The sequence below is a fragment of the Sinocyclocheilus anshuiensis genome, unplaced genomic scaffold (assembly GCF_001515605.1).
Source record: "Sinocyclocheilus anshuiensis isolate Anshui unplaced genomic scaffold, SAMN03320099.WGS_v1.1 scaffold2322, whole genome shotgun sequence".
Taxonomy (NCBI): domain Eukaryota; kingdom Metazoa; phylum Chordata; class Actinopteri; order Cypriniformes; family Cyprinidae; genus Sinocyclocheilus; species Sinocyclocheilus anshuiensis.
Genome location: NW_015556110.1, coordinates 665,697 through 686,518, shown reverse-complemented (window position 1 = coordinate 686,518; position 20,822 = coordinate 665,697). Strand labels below are relative to the sequence as shown.

Sequence of the window (20,822 nt, the reverse complement as noted above, 5' to 3'; positions counted from 1 at the left end):
CAAAAACTTTTATTTTGGATGCGATTAATCGTTTGACAGCATTAGTAAACACTAATGTGTCCTAAACAACAGCTACTCACAGGGACACCTACTCACCTATCAGTGAACCTTTGCACAAAAATAAAGCAATAAGCCATTCTTTACAGTGGTTTTACCATGTTTATATGTTTATAAACCATGTTTATATCATATTTACCACGTTTATATCACAGGTCAATCACGGTTTCTCAATGCTTTTTGAAGAATCATGTTACACTGAAAAATATGCTTTGCCATCACAGGAATAAATTACATTTTAAAGCATATTAAAATTTTAAATGTTGAGTGTCAGCTGAACACTTGTGTTCTGATCACCCAGGAAGGATGATAATACCAGCCATAAACAGGGCCATCATTTTCATTTGGCTTTTGTTGAAGAATAGCACTGTACTATACCAACACTGGATGTGTGTTTAATGTTTCAGATGATGCATTCATCAACCCACAGCTGGCCAAGATCTTCGAACGTGTGCGTCAGAGTGCTGACTTCATGCCCATCAAACAGATGATGGTACCATCTATTTAAACTACAAAATATTTCAATGTTTTACATCTGAAAATCATATAAACTCAGAATTTAAAAAAAAAAAAAGTACACATCTCTTGCTTTTTGATCTGTGCAGAAAGCCTTGAACAATGACCTGTGCCCAAACTGGAGGGATAAACTAGATATGTTTGAGGAAAGACCCTTTGCTGCTGCCTCTATTGGTCAGGTCCATCTGGCCAGGATGAAAGACGGTCGAGAGGTCGCCATGAAAATCCAGGTTGGTTTCAGACTGAAAGTACTATTTTAAACTTCACTCTTAAAAATAAAGGTGCTTCACGATGCCATAGAAGAACCTTTTTTGTCTAAATGGTTCCATAAAGAACCTTTAACATCTGAAGAACCTTTCTGTTTCACAAAAGGTTCTTTGTGGCTAAAGGAGGTTCTTAAGATTATATAAAGGTAAGAAAGATGGTTCTTTAAAGAACCTTTGACTCGATGGTTCTTTGTGGGACCAAAAATGGTTCTTCTGTGGCATTGCTTTGAAGAACCTTTTAAGCACCTTTATTTTTAAGAGTGGTCCTGACGATCAATAAAGCTTTAAAGGGGTCATATGATGTTGCTGTTTATTTTGTGTATTTGCTGTAATGAAATGTGTTTATGCGGTTTAAGGTTCAAAAAACACATTATTTTCCACATACTGTACATTATTGTTTCTCCTCTATGCCCCGCCTTTCTGAAACGCATCGATTTTTACAAAGCTCATCGGTCTGAAAAGCGAGGTGTGCTCTGATTGGCCAGCTGTCCAGTGTGTTGTGATTGGCCGAATACCTCAAGCGTGTGACGGAAATGTTACGCCACTTACCATACTGTGATGGTGTGTCCTGGCTGGAGTGACGAGACAAAAACATTGAAACCCATTATAAACGAGGCATTTGTTGCATCCAGTGGGGACATAATTATGGATTATAGTGACTTATACTGTCTTTTTTTCGCGTTGCGTTGCATCGCGCCGCGTAAACATAAAACCATGTCTGCATTTGTGATCGGAGAAATGACAAACAACAAGCGCTACTCTACACTGCTCAAAACTCTCTTACAGTGGCAAATCCTTAAAATGAAAACGTACTTACAGTCTGTGAGAAAGTTACGCCTTCTTTCTTTGCGTGAACATTTGGGCGGCGTTATGCAAATCTTCCCACATCGTGACGTAGACATGTGGGGGCGTGTTAGAACGAGCCGTTTTAGGTAGGCGTGGTTGACTTTTAACTTTTATAAAGAATATCTATTTGGATTTGAGACTTTAGTCTTTGCAACTTTACATATCTTCTTTATGCACCAAGAGCTTGTAACACTTAAAAGAGAAAGGAAAAATTGAAATCGCATCATATGACCCCTTTAAGGTGAATTTAAAGTTCATTTTAATGGGACGCCACACAAGATAAAACGATTTTATCTTTTTGCAGCTGATAGTTATTGGTCAATCAAAGGTGATTTTATTCATAACCCATTTGTATTTTCTTTTTTTAATAGAGAAATAATACTTTTTTTAAATGTAGAAATAAGTTGCATTATATTTAGTGAAATTTCCTGATTTCCTGTCAGTTACATGCAACATAAAAATTTACAGTAATCACATCATTCAGAGGAGCATGGTTTCTTTGTTAGCATTAATCTGAAGCAGCAGTAGTACAATGTTGCACTTGTGTTAGCGCATTCCCCACCAAAACCACATGTACTGTAAAATGCCCATTTTTAACAGTCTTCTAATAGGTTAATTTGGAGCACCAACTGCTTAAAGTCCTAAGAGCAATTACCGCTAACTGCTTTTGCAAACGATATCGATCTGAATGTTTATGATTAGATAACCTAAATCTGGGCGTCTCTCCTTAAATTTTTTTAGTAAAACAAAGTTTTGAAATGTTCTGAAATAAACTAGCCCACCAATATGCGCTCAACAAGGTCAAGGCTGTTTTGCTGGAGGTGTTTTGTGTTGCGATTTGTTGTCCGTGTTCTTACCGGTTTGAACTTGTTTTGGTTTACGAAATGAACTGCTACTGTGTAATGTTTTCTGAGCCCAGTGTAACCTACTCTTGGTTTCTGCAGTACCCTGGAGTCGCACAGAGCATCAACAGCGATGTAAATAACCTGATGACGGTCCTGAGCATGAGCAACGCCCTTCCTGAAGGTGATGACCATACATTTGATTTTTAGAATTTTAGGTAAATAAATTATTGGATGCATGTGGATGGCAAATGTGAGCGCCTCAGGTTATTTCCTAATCCCACCAGTCCATTTACTTCCTGTCTGGTTTTTGTCATATAACAAACATAAAAGCACAGAAATCAAATAAAAAGGTCAATTGCTGTCACCTGATGTAGTATAATGTAATATTACAAGAAGCAGATGCGGTTATGCAAGTTGCACATCTTGCAACCTGTCAAGGTTCCTGAAAATTTAATAAAAAAACATTTTTTTACAGGAAGTATACACTACCGTTTCAAAGTTTGGGTTTTAAAGGTTGTCTCTTATGCTCACAAAGGCTACATTAATTAGATTTTTTTTTAAACGTAAACATCAATATTTTAAAATATTAACTTTTTTTTATTTTCTATTTTAATATTTTATAATGTAATTTATTCCTGTGATGGCAAAACTGAATTTTCCGCAACATTACTCCAGTCTTCAGTTTCACATGATCCTTCAGAAATCATTGTAATCTGATGATTTGGAACTCAAGAACCATTTCCTATTCTTATCAATGTTGAAAACCGTTGTGCTGTTTAATATTTTTGTGGAAACCATCTTTGATGAATAGAAAGTTCAGAAGAACAGCATTTTTGGAAATACACTTCTTTACTGTCCCTTGTGATTAATTTAATACAGTAATAATTTCTTTCAAATAGTACTAACCCCAAACTTTGGAAAGGTAGTGTGCATTTTTGTAAGCTCTAAAATGTTTTGGCTATGAGTAGCCAAAGTCAAAATAATAAACTTATGAAATTGCACTGGTTTTGAAACATTCGTTGACCCCATTTTTTCCAAGAGCTTAGTGTCAGTGCACTCGAATCTGTTTAGTGTGTTTCAAATTGAGAACTGGGAGCTCAGGGCCTGTTGGGTCTCAGTGGGCTGATGGATCTAAAAACTGCACGCTGACCAATCAGAGCCCCAGAACCTCGCACATAAGCTGCGTCATGGTTACAACAGCGTCCACTGCTGCAAGATCAATGCCAGTTAAATGTTCAGCTGTCAGAGAAGCCTAATGCTCCAAACATAGTCTGAACTTTCCTTTGAGCTTGTAAATGCCACCACAGTGTTGTCGATCATCCTTTTTGCCAGAAGAGAGAAATGACACAAAGCAGATACCTAAGATATTTTGTAATGTCTTGCCAACCCTTGTGAAACACAAGTACATGTTAGCATTATACAATTGTGTGAATTAAATTTTTTCAGGCACTTAATTGCAATTAAATACAGTTTGTTTTACATGCTTTTTTGGCCCACTTAAATAGGACATAAGTATATCTTTGTGTAATATCATATTTATTTTTGTTGTCTTAAATATGATTATAGTGTACTGCCAAATGCACTGACAAGCATTTATGGTAAACTGAATTGTACTTGAATTTCCATTGAAATTTGCATGACATTCATTTAAAAACATTTGTAATGATCTTCTTTAAAGCATGACAAAACATTATTAAAACTAGGGATGTTATTCACTCAACTCGTAATGTGGTATTATTCACGATACTGATTTCATAATGCGTTTTTCTCATTATTAAAACAATGTTCTTCAAAAGTGCACTTTTTAAGTGTGCTTAAACATGTCTATAAAAGTACTCCCTTTAAGTACACTTAAGTGGCTCTTTTTTTCAAAAATATAATCTGCAAGTTTACGTTTAAGTTTTACGATTTAAAGTACACTACATTAAGTGCACTTCTTTTTCACAAGGGAAGTATAAACTCTGAAGAGATGTGAGTGCCACCTCTTGGTGACTCGAATAATTTTTTATTTTTTTTAATTTGAACTAACCTACTGACTCATGTCTGACTGTGTCTGTGAATGTGCAGGTCTGTTCCCGGAGCATTTGATAGATGTGATGCGACGTGAGCTGGCGCTGGAGTGTGATTACATAAGAGAAGCCAAGTGTGCTCGGAAATTCAAGTGAGTGAACAAAAACAACCGGGAGACATTTTTCTCACTGCTACTTCAGCGCATCCCATCATTGTATTCGTTAATCTACCCCTCTATAAAACCATGGGTGGGCTGTGGGCTCACAAGCTGTCTACAGGACATTTCAGGCTGCCATGTGCCTGATATCCAAGCTGAATCCATTCTGTACCCCATAATGCCTTTGAAAGGAAGGTTTACACACACGAAAATAAACACTACAACTGCTCAGAATGATTGTGCATTTCTGTATCCTCATATAATAGCTTATCTGGAGCGTTGTGGCCTCAGCACAGGGCTAAAAATAACCACCTTGCTTGCAGGCCAAGGATTGAATGATTTGATCTTAAGGAACAGTTTGCGTGCTGACATATTTTAAATATAGCACAAATGGAAATAATAAACATTGACAACAAGCCTGTACCCTGTGTCCTGTCCTCTACTGGGACCCTGAATGAAACGCGTGTTCCAAGAGAGATATGGTTACGTACATGCCTTCAGGGTGAGATGTATCTTTTACTTTTGAGCAGACCAATGAGACTCTCAGTGTTCAGCAGATTAGCTCTTTTCAAAATGATGTAACACTTTTTTTTTTCCTGGAAGTATTGACGTAGTTTAAACACGTTGCGCACACAGCCTCGTATCCGAAAGAGCTGAGGAAATAATCAAACTCATTCTTCTAGAATATCTTCTCTTTGTCAGGTAGTCCAATTGATTTTATTGAATTGGTTCATATGGACAGTTGACCTTTAGATGATCTGTGGTTACTGTTGCTAAACTCTTCTGGATAGTTTCTGTAAAATTGCATTTAATACTGTTCAACGCCTCCATAGACTTAGATTAGAAAAAAACAAAAGCTTGTCTGAAAGCTTTATTAAAAGTGGTTTTATAGAAAAAATGAATGTAATATAATGGTTAAAAGAAAACCGATTCATTTGCGTCATCACTCAGTAGTGTTTACACAGCAAAAAGTTACTTTCTTTTTTTACTATTTATGTCTTGTTTCTAGTACAAATATCTAAATGTGGTTTATGTTTAAAACAAGAAAAACCAGCTATGAGTGTAAGGAAAAATAAACTTGTTTTCCCTTTTAATTGTTTATTTTTCATACCCCATTTGCTTATATATTTTTCTTATTTTAAGAATAAACCTCACTTAATTTTGATAATTTCTCAGAAACGAGAACTTATTATCTTGCCTATATAATGACTTTGCAGTGCTGAAGTGTGCAGCATCCTTTTTAGTAATTACATATTTACTGCCACTGGATTACGTTGCATGTTGTGTAAATCTGTGTGGTCAGAGTATGTTGTTGTCATCTTTGATATAGATATATAGATCTAGCCTTATTACATAGCATCAGTATAGTAAGTATCACTACTGTATTTCAAAGCTGACGTACCCATTACTGCTTGTCAAGCTATAATTTAAAGCTGACGTACCCAAATTTTAGGCTTCATTGTGGATATCCTCACACCCAGAGAATAGCATCACGGTTTTTCCCCACATCCCTTCAGAAGCAGACGTGTGTGTGTGTGTGTGTGTGTGTGTGTGTGTTCATCACGTCCTGTCTGTGGTGCACGTGCTGGGTGGCATGCTTTTACGGGGATGCTGACTTGTGCTCAGTGACTCAGAAGCTTTGTGGTTTTTGGCAGGGAACTTCTGAAAGATCAACCCTTCTTCTACGTGCCAGAGGTAATCGATGAACTCAGCAGCCAGCACGTCCTCACCACCGAATTGGTGCCTGGATTTCCCTTGGATCAGGCTGATGGACTTTCACAAGAGTTGAAAAATGAGGTATTCACTGTTGCTGGTAAAATTGTTTCTGCAATGAATGAAATGAAAAGAAACCGGACTATTACATCTACCAGGGTATCTGCAGGATTTTTAAAATCAAGTTTAAGGCTTTTTAAGACCTTCACAAATAAAATTAATACCACGTGAGAGGATTAGGGCAGTGTCTATGGTAACATATTAAACTGTAAAATGACTAAATAACAAAAAAAACCTGTATCTGATTTACAGTTCACATACAGGTTTTTGGAGAAGTTTCACATTCAAGCCTTTAGAACATTTTTTAAGAAAAGGGATGAATCAAACGTATCAATTATTATATTGATTTAAAACGTGTAAATGTATCTTACTACCATAATTGTTTGGATTTTTAGAAGGCACAGCTTCTTGTCAGTCCACCAGTTCACATTTACAACTACGTGTTTCATAAAAATACGGGTCAATTTTGCATTGGTTTGAACAAAAGACAGGCTTATATTTATTCAGTGAATTCATAGCCTTTAGAAGTTTAACCCTCACATTAAACCATTTCTTGATTCTTGACTTTCCGTCCTCAAATTTAAGAACTTTCAAATTTATAATTAAGATTTTTCTTGTACCATTTAAGACTTTTTATCGCTTAAATTTGCTACATCTAAATTTAAGACTTAAGGACTCACAGAAACCATATACGTTCAGACCGTCTACAAACATTCAAAACATTTGTAATTGGATTATGAATTGGTCGCTACCTTATTGGACTGAAAAATATTTTCAGTTTACTTTCTAGTAATTTCAGTTCTCCTACTGTTATTTACAGTAATTAGCATCATTATACTTGAGCAAGTTGTATAAGCACATTAAAATGTGGTGTTGTATCAGGCGGCAGGCCAAGTTATATTCTATGATACCTGAGTCACATGGTCTCAAACGTGGCCAGTATGGAAGCCAGTGAGCTTCCTGAAGCATTATCGCCACCTCATGGTGGAAGTGTTTTGTTGCATTAGTAGGGCAAAGTGTAAACAAGGTCATATCCATACCAAAAAAAAAAAAAAGTGAAGGCATGAAGTTTAAAATAAACTGTTGACCAAATTCGTGAATAGAGGAAATGATGCACACTGCCATAAATGAAGGCAATAAATGTGACTGACATTTTTAAACAGACCATACAACTATGATTTAAATGCTCATTATTTATGTAGTTTGTAAACATTGCATTAAAACATTGATTTGTTTTGAGTTAGAACTGATTTATAACTTTATACTAAGTACTACATATGCATTAACCACTTAAGCTCGGCGCGTTTTTTGGTAATATAAAATACACATTCTTCGTAAAAATTATTCGCAATGGTTAGGCGGAAATTCGTGTGTGGGACGAATACATTTCTAAGCTTAATTTTACTGCTTTATGAATATAAAAACCAAAAGGAATGGTATTCTTTGTAAAGAAGACACTCCAAGCTTTCAAATGAACCCATATATGGGCTGATACCATATAAGGAAGGCTATGTAAGTGAAGCATAAACATTTTTAACGTCATTTTGAGAGTTTAACTGGTTTAAAGCCTAAATACTGTAGATTTAACGCAGTTTAGTGCAGGTGTAGTAACCATACGTTTTATTTTTGCACAGATCTGCGAGAACATCCTGATGCTGTGTCTGAGGGAGCTGTTCGAGTTCAGATACATGCAGACGGATCCCAACTGGTCCAATTTCTTTTATGATCCACAAACCAACAGGGTAAGAGAGAATGCCACTATGACCTTTCCTGGTTGTTTACACTACCAGTTTAGACCCACATGGCTGAATTTGCTTTAAACCTGCTTGAATACTGGTGTCTTTAAAGAAGCTGAAATAGAAGAGTTTTGATGAATTAAACATTTGTTTTGGTCACAACATAATTCCCATACTTTCAGTTGTTTTGACTTTACTATCATTCTAAAATGTAGAAAATATTAGTAAAGAATGAGTTGGCGTGTTCTATCTTTTGACTAGTGTTGCAAATATGTACACTATTATTAAAAAGTTAATTATTATTTTGTATTTTTTTGCTGTTGATGTTTTTACTTCAAGCAATGCGTTCAATTGTTCAATACTGGTAGCAAAGACATTTAAAATGTTACAAAAGATTTCTATTAAAAATAGTGTTCTTATGTTATTATTATTATTATTATTAATAAAAATAATAATAATGGTTATATGAAATGTTTTTTGAGCAGCAGATCCGCATATTAGAATGATTTCTGAAGTATCATGTAACACTGAAGCCTGGAGTAATGACTACTAATAATTCAGCTTTACGATCAGAGGGATAAATTATATATTCAAATACAATGTAGAATTTTTAAATGATAATATTTAAGTTACTTTTGATTTCAAAAATCTTCAAAACTTTACATTTATACAATTTTTTTTTTATATTTATCATTTTATATAACATTTACAAAATTTTATTAGAACATTTATATTAACATCCTACCCAACCCCACAGTGTGTATGTATTGATTTTGTTTATTTATTGTATTTGAGTATTTTGTACAGTACATCGAAAGTAAGTGTATTGTTTTGGCTTCATCTCTTGGTATAATCAAGCTGTTCTTCAATCCACAGGTTGCTTTGCTGGACTTTGGTGCAACAAGAGGGTTTGATGAGAGTTTCACTGATGTTTATATTGAGGTAAGACATATAAAATTGAAAGTTAACTTTAGTTAAATGAATATTTTATTTCTTTAACTGATTGCGTCTTCCTCTTTAAAACAGATCATCAAGGCTGCAGCAGATGGTAATCGAGAAGAAGTGCTGAAGCGATCCATAGACATGAAGTTCTTGACTGGTTATGAGTCAAAGGTAGTAATATACCAGATATTTTTGTTTTAAGCTGCACATATGACAAATAAGGGATGTTAACACAACCTCTTCTCCTCATCCAGGCCATGGAAAATGCCCATGTGGATGCTGTGATGATCCTGGGTGAGGCTTTTGCCTCCAAGGAGCCATTTCATTTCGGGGCGCAGAGCACCACAGAGCGCATCCACAACCTCATCCCCGTCATGCTGAAACAGCGCCTCATCCCTCCACCAGAAGAAACCTACTCCCTGCACCGCAAAATGGGCGGCTCCTTCCTCATCTGCTCCCGCCTGAATGCTAAGCTAAGTTGCAAAAATATGTTTGACAAGGCCTACAACAATTACTGGAGCAACAAGAAAAAAGGACCAAGCCAGTGACAGATAGGGCTTGTCAAACAGGAGAAACACGGATAAGCACAAAATGCTCTGGCCAATCACTCGAATGTAAACAAATGGCACTTTTGTCTCGACTGACCCAGCCGTACCATCATACATGTTTGTTTTTGGCTTTTGTTTTTCCTTTTGAGTGTTTTAATGGGAAATAATATCCATGATTTATCCATGGTCGTGTGGTGCAAAGATTGCTATTCAAACGGATGTATCTATGTGCCTACGGAAACTCCTATTGGTTACTCATCAGGTGTGGCGATTGGCTGTAGAACGTTTCATAACCAAGCCAGTTTTTTCCAGGTTGCTGGACTACATTTGTGAGGACCGTCTCCCTAAATCAGTATATTAACTCTTTGTTTATTGTTTGAGAAAGCATTACAATGTGTATTTTTCTTCTTCTTTTTTGGTTTGTGATTTGTGAATATTATGCACAATATTGGCCGAAGTATGAAAAAGGGAAGTCCCTGAATGAAAAGATCGGAAGACAGGGCAGGTTTTGATGCTACAGTCACATATTTGTTATCAGTGTGTAGGTTGGCTACAAGCTTGCTTGTTTTAGCCTGTTAAAACCACCACAACTACTTTGTCATAATGCATTTTAAAAAGCTAGGATATTAATAATGATGGGATGAGGTGTCACTTCTCTGATGTGTGAGATGTACATGAATTTAAACGTGCCTACATGAAGGTAAGAACTTGAAAGCATTATGGTTTGATATCAGAGCATTGATGGAAAAGGCGTTTTTCTAATGTTCCTGCTATTGGCTTTCTTACTAAAAAATTGTGATAAAATTGTCTGAGAATATTAAATTTTTGGAATCAACACAGCAGGCTTGTTGTTTATGTCTACTCATATGTCCATATAACATAAATACATAGAATTGTCATTTTCACCGATTTAACAGTTAAAGCATTTGAAGCAAGAGCATTTACATGTACCGGTTTAAGACAGATTGAAGTTTGGCCATTGCATTTTCATTTGCTGGACACCTAAGAAGACCGTGATGTGAGTCATGGAAGAGCACATTAACACGTTCCACAATGTTCACTTGGGAAGATGCTATATTTAAGCTGGGACACACGTAGGTAGGGTTGAAGGTATGGTGCATTGTCACCAGTACTGCTGGTTTATCAGCTGTAAAGACAGATAAAAAAATTAAGAATAATTTAACATTTAGAATTTAAATTTAAATTGTCCAAGATGTGCAATTTGGTGCAAGAAGGACTGAACCTATGAAATTGCCATTTGCAGACTAGTCCTATAACCATTATAGGAAACCTTTATTAAACTGGCTACATTTCTCTCAAATACAATATTCAGATATAATATGAAAACTAGTTAAGCATTGTTCTAATAAGTAATTACCTGGAATTTTCTTCAATGCTTCTTCGGTGTCAGTTCCAGCTCGTGATGCCACAGAACTGAAGGCCAGTATCAACTGACAGTCCCATAAATCACTCTCTTTAACTCCCTTGAGCTGGGAAAGAATTTGCTTGTCCGTTCCCAAGGTTTGACCACAAACAAATGGATGCACTCTGACTGAAGGCTCTGCAAAAGAAATATATTAGGAGGGTGGGTATGAAATATATATGTATATATATTATAAAAAACGCAAAATAGAAGCATTTGCACTAGTGCTCTCAGACTTCAGAAACTCGCTGTATATTTTAATAATGCAAAGTAAATATAATCTCTTACTCTGGTTTACCTTTTTACAAAGCTAAGTTTGCAAAAATGTGGTTTTGAGCACTTGAATGAAAGGGCATGTACTCTTAGGAGAAATCAGAATTTTTACTTCTACTCACCAAAAGAGTGAGTCTGCATGGTTGGAGAGTTCATATCTGTTGGGAATGCGCTTGTAAATGTTCTCCTGCTTGACGTTCCCTCTTTATCCCAGTCCTCTTTTCTAGCAGATGGCTCAGTGAGACTGTTCAAGACCTCAATGTATGGTTTCAATGATGCCTGTGCTGCTTTGAGCTGATCCTCCATTTGTCTAAACGCTCGAAGGGACTCCTTCAAAACATCCTGTACAGCAGCATCATCTAAGAAAAAGTAATTCATTTCGCTATGAAACATCTCTTTAACAAAGAACTCCACTGGTTCTCTGCTACAACTGAAAATGGTAGATTTGTAGGTCATAAGTAACTCACTGTTTTTGTTTTTGTGCATTAAATGCTTCAGTGCACCGGCCAATGTTTCTGGGCCATGTTGAAGTGAATCCTTTCAGGAATCAAATAATAAATAATTACAGATGAGTACTCACAAAAAATATATGGAGCATGTATGCACTCAATTTACATTGTATTTGGTTTCTGTAACATGACGTTTTAGTATTAAATGTATAAAATGACCCCAAAAAGTCTCAATTAATATTATATTAATGTTACAGTATATTAATAATAAATATTTGCACACCTGCTGGTTGTCAAATGTTAGTGGAACCCGTTCATCGTTAAAGTGATGAACTACACCTGTGTGAACTTCAGTTTGGAGCAAATGGCCTCAAACATGCATCCAAAATAGCGTTTGGTACTTATTGGTTGTTTAAAAAAAAAAATGCCACTACGTTTGATATTTTGTTGTCTAAAACCATGAATCTCCTATTCTTTTAGGAGTGATTTGAGTGTGCGAATATTTTTGGAGGGCCAGTGAAGTTCAATTCCACCAGCATACTGACCAAAGAAAGACAATACCTTCACTGTGTCTGTGATGAGTGTCATAATTGTCCTTCTGAGCTGAAAGTTCCTAATACCAGGAAAAAGCTCATTCAGATCCTCTCTTGTCAAAGTAAGGATTTGAGGATCATCAATGCCTGCCTCTAGAAACAGGTGGACATAATGGAGCATGACACACTGCAAGAGCTTAGTTTTATACATGTATTTTTTACATTTGTCTTGGGGGTGTATTAAATAAATGGCAATAGAAACATTATCAGGTGACATACATACCATCTAGGACAGAAGACTGAGAGATTTCATGGATTTGTTGTCGAAGAGCTCTACCCTTCTTGAAAAATTTAGAAATAGAGATGGTAGTTAAATTTTAACCCTGACACAAGCACCCTTTTATAAAGACTTCCTTGCCAGCACATACCTTAACATCTGAAGCAACGATAGTGTATTTTGTAATATTAATATTAGTTTGTAAAGAAAAGATGTTAGGTGTTTGCTAATTGTACCTTTTCCTTTGTGGACCTCCATGTGTTTGAAGTAATCAACGCTAATCCACTGGAAAACCAAGAAGACCCTGCGCTGCTCATTTCTGGTGTATTGAAACCGAAAGTTGATGTTGCTCAAACTAAATTGGTTCAATTCTGTATACACACTGACTCCGGTTCAGCCGCGGCGTCTCAACCGCAGCAAGAAGTAAAAACAGAGGCGTGTCAAAATCTGATCTAGGACCTGCAGTCTCCAGTGATAGGTTGTTTTAGCGTGAAGACCCGCCCCTTTTGCTGTGTTGTGGGAAGAGCGTTTTCTCATTGGCTGGTGGAGAAAAGGGGCGTATTATGTATGAAGTGATCTCACCGAGAGGACGGTAATGTTATAGCTACTCGACTGTTTTGTTAACATTGAGTGTTGAATATGCCTTTCTAAAATGAAAGTTTATTGTATATCGATGTAATACGGATTGTATGACGGTTGCGTACATCCGCAGAGGGTTTATTTGACGTAATGCCGTCATGCCTTTTTTTTTTGGCTGGGAATATTGGTGGGCAGTGATGGTGGCAGTCTTGAAGACTACACTTAAGCACTGCAATAAAGAAGCATGTAGGGCTGCATGCAGCTTCTGTGTGCAAATGCAGGCTTAGTCCATGCATTCAGATGTGTTTTATTTTTCAAATTCTTAGCCTTAGTGCAACCGATATCTGCTTGAGGGACACTGAATTAATGAAATAACGAAATTCCACAAAGCAGCTTACCTATATGTGACTGTTATTTATTTGTTTTTGATTATGATAAAATAATGATCTAATATTGATAGCAGTGGATCCCTATCCATGCTTCTCTGTATGCAGCACTGATTTGTGTGGAATAGGATCATGGATCAGACCCAGGATAACATGTCTGCCACATGTGTACCCAGCAAGAGGAAAATGTCAAAACCAAAACTAAACCCCCAAACACCAGGTAATTCTGTATTAATGTAAGATTTATTAAATTCTAAACTTTGTAAACCCTATATGGCTTATTGTGATGTGGTTGCACTCCCGGATCATATGATCACATGCAGTCTGAAATGAATTAAATTTACATTTTGATCTATTAAATATGTCATTTCTGAGTGGTTATATTTATTAAATCTATTATTATATTATTCTAAAGAGTTGATTGCGTCCTCAACAGATGTCATGAAAGATTTGGGAAGAGAGGCTGAAAATAGTGGAATGAAACCATCCAAAGTAAGTCCAAGCATCCTCACCATAAGTTATGCATCAATATGTCAGTATATATAGAATATATTTAGGTAATTAATCAAATTAAACATGAGACTGTCAAAACTAATATTGTTACTGCATTTTTGTTACTGAATTTTAGAATGAGAGGACAAGCTCTCAGAAAATAAAGAGAACTTACACCAGAAAAAAGTGAGTTTTGCCAACAAAAAATGTGTGCCAACATTTTTCGGTTACCAAATGTTAACTGCATTTAACAAATTTTAATCACTTAGTCTGTTCTCAGATTCAGAATCATTTGAAAAATATTTGCCCCTTCAGTAGTAATGTATTGCACCATATACTGAATTAATTATGATGTCAAAACGTCATGTCTTAAGGTACCATGATCTCCAGCCTGTGGTTATGAGACCTACAGAAGATTCAGACCATGGGTCATCTTGCAGTTCAGTTATTACATCCAGTCTGGTCAGTGGTTCGGAAAGCCAATATATGAACACTGACCACACCAGCGAAATGATGGGAAAAACTGATGGATCCAGTTCAGACACATTAATAGAGACAAGTAAGTACAGACTTATATATAAATAGAATAAATTGATATATGACATTTTAAATAATGTTTTTATGCTACAGATTTTAAGCTAAAGAAGAAGCACAAGATTGAGGAAACTGACCAGCCCTCCTTAAAAAAGTACATAGAGGAAGTAAAGCAATCCGGTATGCAGTTCTTCAGTTTTTCTTCTATAATTCATGATACAACATGAATAGTGCAGACTACATCTTTTTCGTTTAACAGTACCTGTTATAGTTCCCGTTGCTCAGTTCACTCAGAAGAATCAGATAACTGATAGCACACAGGAGCGGAAATCATCTCAGCACACCAAGAAGGAGTCACCTGTTTATCCGCCAGGTAAATGAGACAGTGGCTAAATGAAAACAGCACAGACATATTTTTTAAGTATTCATAATATATATTTTGTGGTTCTTTACAGGAAGTCAGGAGGAAAAATGGCAGCTTCAGATTTTGGCAAAGGGTAGAGTAAGCTGCCCAAAATGCAAAAGTGTTGGAAGAAAGACAGTGGATGGGTTAAAGAAGCACCTGGAAACCTGCAAGCTGGTACATTCATATAGCAAAGTTTGTGAAAATATCATAGAGATATAGCAGATTTTTTTGTACTTGTCTGAATTCCGCACCTGATTTTGTTTTTGTTCTTTGTGTAGAATCCTTTTACATGTCCACACTGTGAAAAACAACTGAAAACTTCAACAGGAATGAAGTACCACCTCATGGCTGACCATAACAACTTGGTTAGGTTTTTTTCTTTTTCTAAACTGGTAGTGACATTGACAGTGAAAATTATAATATTGACACAAAAAAAATATTTTCTTTGTTTGTTTTTTCAGCCCATTCCAGATACAGGGAATGACCTAGTTGACCAAGCAGTAAAGGAGAAATTACGGAAAGTATTAAAAAGGATGGGCAAATTAAAATGTTCAAAAGAGGTGTGGTCATTTATCTTTATAGAATTAAATGCAGCTTAAAAGGCTTTGGAGGTCAGCATATAAAAAAAACTGAAAAATATTAGTACTAAACAAGAAAATTAAAATAAAAACGCTACCATTCAAACGTTTGGGGTCAGTTAGATTTTCTAAAAATAAATGAATACTTTTATTCAGCAAAGATGCATTAAATAATCCTGGGGAAAAAAGTATCACAGTTTCCACAAAAATATGAAGCAGTACTCTTTTCAACATTTATAAAAATAAGAAATGTTTCTTGAGCACCAAGTCAGCATATTAAAATGAATTCTTGAAGGATCATGTGTTATTTTAAACTGTAATAATATTTCACAATCCTGACATAAATATGAAATATTATATTTCATATAAATATTAAATCTTATTATATGATATGAAATATAATGAAATAATCCTGAAGAACTTGTATCATGGGTTTCCACAAAAATACTAAGCAGCAGAACTGTTTTCAACAATTATAATAATAAGAAATTAATGATTTCTGAAGTATCATGAGTTATTTCAAATTGTAATATTTCACAGTATTACTGTTTTTACTGTATTTTGGTCAAATAAAAGCAGACCTGGTAAGCATTAGAGACTTCTTGCAAAAATATTTTTAAAATCTTATAGACCCCAAACTTTTGAACAGTAGTGTAAAAGTGAAAAATATTAAAAGGTAGATAAAATAATAAATAAATAATAATAGTAACATTTTAAACAATGACTCTATAGCATTGTAGATGTTTAGAATTACCTTAAAAGATGCTGAATGGTGTGTTTTAGGGTTGCACTGGAAGTTTCACTAGTATAATGGGTTATGTGTACCACATGAAGAAATGCGGCAAAGAGGCGTCAGAGCTGGAGAAGCTCTTATTGAACTGCAAACACTGCGGAAAAGCGTATCGTTCCAGAGCGGGCCTGGAGTACCATGTCAAGCACGAACACAGTCCGGTGAGTCCTCCTCTTCATTATTCAATAAGCATTTGCCTAGATGTCTGTTCTGATGTAACAGATTCCTATTCCAGGGTTTCTGCAGGATTTTTAAGCTCAAATTTAATGGCCGTGCTATTAAAATTATTTAGATAATTCACATCGAGTGGCCATGTCTATAGTACCATATTAAACTGTAAAATTACTTTAAAAAGCATAATTTACCGTTCAGATACAAGTTTTCACAAAAACAAAGTTTTATAAAATGATAAACTTTACATTTCAGCCTAAACCATTGTTAAGACAATGGATGAGTCAAAAGTATTATTATATGAATTTAAACAATTATTATCAATAAATTATTATATCAATTAAATAACTTTTTTCTAAAAGTGTGCACCATCTTTTGAGTCAAATTCTTGCATTTGGGTTGTTACCAAGCAAATTAAATCAGTATCAACAAAACTGATCTTTGCAATGCAGAGGAAACACAGAAGCTGCATCTGAAGTGGCATTTAGATGCATTTATACACTTTAATGCAGTTCTGAGGGACATTAAATACTCTAACCTGCAGTTACAATTGCATAAATAATGTTTTGATATTTTAAACATAAAACATTGAAAACTGATGTTTGAAATTATTTAAAAAATGAAAAGATACTTTAAATATGAAATTAAAACCGCCAGTAGGTGGCAGCAAGTCACCGTTAATAAGTGAGTCATTGCGATTGAACCGAATCATTTAAACGGTTGATTCATTCAGGAACGAAACACCGTCGTGTTGCTCAGAGACACTAAACAGCGCTGTGGCTGTGTTTGAAATGATTTTTGTTGGAAAAATAGAGCAAAAACAGGAAATATGGTGTCTAAAACGTAAGTATCTTAATATTAACTACTTGTTTATTGAACTGTAGTATAAAATCAATATCACATTTGTAATCATGCTTACTTTTGGCGAAAAACCGGCACTCTTCGTGTGATATTAACTATATCAAATGATTTAAATATATATATTTTCTGCCCCATATCTTAAATTATGTGATAATTATAAATGCATTTTAATAGACTGATTCATGCAGTGAAAGAACGCACTCTAAATGAGCACGCGCACCAATCTAACCTACTAGACTTTATCACCTAATGTATGCGCGCACTCTGTAGGTGTTGGGTCGATTTTCGCATTGGTATGAACGCTGAACAAAACAACAGTTTTATTGAAAATGCTCATTCATTCTCTGCCAGCAGGTGGAGCGTTTGGTAGAAATATCACTGTTTCCCCGGTAACGGCAGAACACAAAGCAGCGCAGCACCGGATTTTGAACGTGCAGCGCTTGTTTATTCAATGAAATCATAGCCTTTTGAAGTTTAATCGTCACATTCAGCCATATCGCAATTCTGGTCTTTCCATCCCCAAATTTAAGACCTTTTGAAATCATAATTAAGACTTTCTTGTACAATTTAAGACTTTTTTAATACCCGCGGAAACCCTGTATTCAGGCTGTTGATGTTTTCATGAATGAACAGTCACAATTATCTGTTGTTGCAGACGACCCAAGAAAGTGAAGTAGAGGAGCTGAAGACTCAGAAAGAGCCTATCCCAGAGCGGACGCAGAGCGGTCGGGCCAAGCGCTTGTCGGCGCAGGTGGCCGTGTTCCACCTGAGGGAGATCGCCAGTGAGGAGCTGCTGAAGGAATGGCCCAAAAGGAAAGTGCAGCGTGACCTGGTACCAGACGAGAGGAAGGTGCTGCAAAACATGTATATGTCAAACTATGCCAACATGTTGTAATTGCAGGGCTGTGAAGAAGTCAGAACCTGTGTGAAGCTCTTTTTGGTAAGGCAGCATCAGCTTTGTTTGTTTTACACATTTTCATGGATTCACTAAAAGGTTTGAGAACTGTGAATGAAGAATCAATCTTGTGTTCATTTTTATAAGCATTTATGGTATTTTTGTGTCTATGTAGCTGAAGTATTCTCGTCCAGGTTTGCCGGCCTTCAGTCAGGAGACTCTACGGAAGTGGAATAATGAAGTCAAACTGCATAAAAAAGTGCAGTGTCCAAACAAGGTGAATATCATGCATAAACAGTTATTATTCCAGGCGTTTTTACCATTGTGTTTGAATTTAAAGGGCCATTCATTAGTGTTTTGTGCATGTTTTGCACTGATTGTGGCATTATGCAAAAGCAAGGATTTTCAGTGAATGAATGGTTTACTGAACTAAATGTGTAATGATCATCTTTGTTGTCAAATTAGGGATGTAACTGCTTCTATACCAGCGTATCTGGCTTAAAGGCTCATCTTGGGCTATGTACCTTGGTAAGGAATAAATTTCCTTTCAGACATGTAACACACAAAATACAGTGAAAACAGTAATATTGTGAAATATTATTACAATTTAAAATAACTGTTTTCTTTTTAAATACATTTTAAATAGTAATTTATTCCAGTCGTGGCAAAGCTGAATTTTTAGCAGCCATTACTCTAGTCTTCAGTGTCACACGATCCTTTGGAAATCATTCTAATATGCTGATTTGGTGCTCAAGAAACCTTTTTTATATTTATATTTTTCCTTAATAAATATAAATGTCAAAAGAGTACTATAAATTTGAAATAGAAACCTTTTGTAAGGTTACGAATGTCTTAACTGTCACTTTTGATCAGTTTAATGCATCCTTGCAGACATTAATGTCTTTCAGAAAATCGTACTGACCCCAAACTTTTGAATGGTGTAGTGTAGTTTGACCAGAAAAGATAGTCATCTGTACAGTATAACTAAATAACTATTGCTTTGTTATTGGTACCTAAATCAGTAGGTTTCTATTGATTTTTCTTGTTTAATGAAAAGTTATGAAAACCTTCTTTTTTTTTTCTCTCTGCAGGGTGAATTTGAGACTGGGAAATATAAATGCTTGATATGTAAGAAAGAATTCAACTCCGAAAGTGGAGTCAAGTATCATATTAATTCCATTCATTCTCAGGTAACACATTAAATGTTTATTTTATTACATTTTCTGCTCTTTATATATCATAAAAATGTATCTTTTTATAATAAGTATTCTCATTGTTATTATTTTTCATAGGATTGGTTCGTTATTCGGTCCAAATCTAAGAGTTCAAAGTTAGATAAACTGCACAAGACTGAGCCAAAGGAAGATTCCATGAAGAGTCCAGACCTTCCCTTACCAAACCCAAACCTCAGTTTTCCCAGCACCTGGCAGGATAGACAGATGTCAGCGGTGCCCATGTCAAGTGGAGTGGAAACCCCTGGAAGAGTGGAAATAAAGAGGAAGGAGGAGCAAAACAAACAGAAAGAGAAGGAAAGCAGGCAGGAGAAAGACTGCTATGAGTTCAGCGGCAGTGACAGTCCCAGCAGTAGCAGCAGTAGTGAGAGCTCCAGCAGCGAGTCAGAGACCGAGGACCCAGCGGCACACAGACATGACAAATGGGCCCTCAGCAGGCCCCTCACGAAGCCTGTGTCCAGCCAGCAACCTGAAAGTGATTCATAAACCATTCCTTTTCCAAATATGGAGTTTTTCCAGTGTTCATCTCCAAAGATTAAAGAGATACACATCCATTCAAAGGTTTAGGGTCTGTAAGATTTGAAAGATGTCTCTAATGCTCACCAAGGCTGCATTTATTTGATCAAAAATACCGGCAAAACTGTCAAATTGTGAAAGATCATTACAATTTAAAATAACTAATTTCTATTTTGATATATTTTAAAAATATATGCAAAGCTGAATTTCCAGTAGCCATTACTCCAGTCTTTAGTGTCACACGATCCTTCAGAAATCATTCTAATATGCTGATTTGGTGCTCAAGAAATCAACATTAAAAACAGTGCTGCTTAATATTTTAGTGGAAACCATTATACTTTTCATGATTTGATGAATATAAATATAGAACAGAATTTAATAACATTATGTCTTTACTTTTGAGAAATTGAATGCATCCTTGTTGACTCATATTTTTATTTGTAGGATTTGCTGAATTGTGCTTCCCTTTTATTGACAAGAGGAACTGCATATATTGAAAGGCCACATGCAAATATTTAATAATGTCTTTGAAAGTAATATGACAATTTGACTTTATTATTTATTTCATTTTAGGAATAAAGTATAAGCCATGTGTACTGAATGTAGTAGAGCATTATGTTTATTTTTCTGTAAGCTTTGTCTCATGCTCTGTACCTCTAAGTTTCACAGTGAACCAGTGACCGACTTTATTAAAGCAGTTGCATGCAACAATGTTCTTGAATGCTGCTGGT

General features: G+C 35.7%; 3 protein-coding genes across 8 annotated transcripts in view; 2 read left to right on the top strand and 1 right to left on the bottom strand.

Moving 5' to 3' along the window:
* The window catches only part of coq8aa (coenzyme Q8A, genome duplicate a), a 31,092-nt gene extending 20,605 nt beyond the window's left edge, over positions 1-10,487 (top strand). For all 4 annotated transcript variants that reach the window (XM_016470752.1, XM_016470754.1, XM_016470751.1 and 1 more), the window contains exons 7-15: positions 465-550; positions 663-803; positions 2,630-2,711; positions 4,598-4,691; positions 6,353-6,494; positions 8,105-8,212; positions 9,083-9,148; positions 9,233-9,319; positions 9,403-10,487. In XM_016470752.1, the coding sequence (XP_016326238.1) occupies positions 465-550; positions 663-803; positions 2,630-2,711; positions 4,598-4,691; positions 6,353-6,494; positions 8,105-8,212; positions 9,083-9,148; positions 9,233-9,319; positions 9,403-9,696 (1,100 nt within the window). In that variant the 3' untranslated portion in view covers positions 9,697-10,487. The remainder of the gene's footprint in view (positions 1-464; positions 551-662; positions 804-2,629; positions 2,712-4,597; positions 4,692-6,352; positions 6,495-8,104; positions 8,213-9,082; positions 9,149-9,232; positions 9,320-9,402) is intronic.
* Positions 10,108-13,034, bottom strand: LOC107676244 (uncharacterized). Of its 3 annotated transcripts, none has more exons than XM_016470755.1 (7): positions 12,888-13,034; positions 12,658-12,715; positions 12,403-12,527; positions 11,860-11,929; positions 11,515-11,751; positions 11,075-11,257; positions 10,108-10,843 (listed from the first exon to the last, which is right to left on the bottom strand). In XM_016470755.1, exons 1-7 carry the CDS (start codon positions 12,966-12,968, stop codon positions 10,638-10,640), a joined length of 960 nt encoding a protein of 319 aa, XP_016326241.1. In that variant the 5' UTR covers positions 12,969-13,034; the 3' UTR covers positions 10,108-10,637. The 3 variants fall into 3 exon arrangements, with proteins under 3 accessions (XP_016326241.1, XP_016326242.1, XP_016326243.1); XM_016470756.1 differs by having other exon boundaries at positions 12,658-12,712; XM_016470757.1 differs by having other exon boundaries at positions 12,894-13,034.
* Positions 13,035-13,691: 657 nt separating this feature from the next.
* Positions 13,692-20,274, top strand: znf512 (zinc finger protein 512). Its single transcript, XM_016470797.1, has 15 exons — positions 13,692-13,836; positions 14,053-14,108; positions 14,245-14,294; positions 14,483-14,667; positions 14,739-14,822; positions 14,902-15,015; positions 15,098-15,222; positions 15,327-15,413; positions 15,510-15,608; positions 16,410-16,577; positions 18,104-18,298; positions 18,519-18,620; positions 18,809-18,871; positions 19,435-19,533; positions 19,636-20,274. Exons 1-15 carry the CDS (start codon positions 13,749-13,751, stop codon positions 20,059-20,061), a joined length of 1,941 nt encoding a protein of 646 aa, XP_016326283.1. The 5' UTR covers positions 13,692-13,748; the 3' UTR covers positions 20,062-20,274.
* Positions 20,275-20,822: the final 548 nt, after the last annotated feature.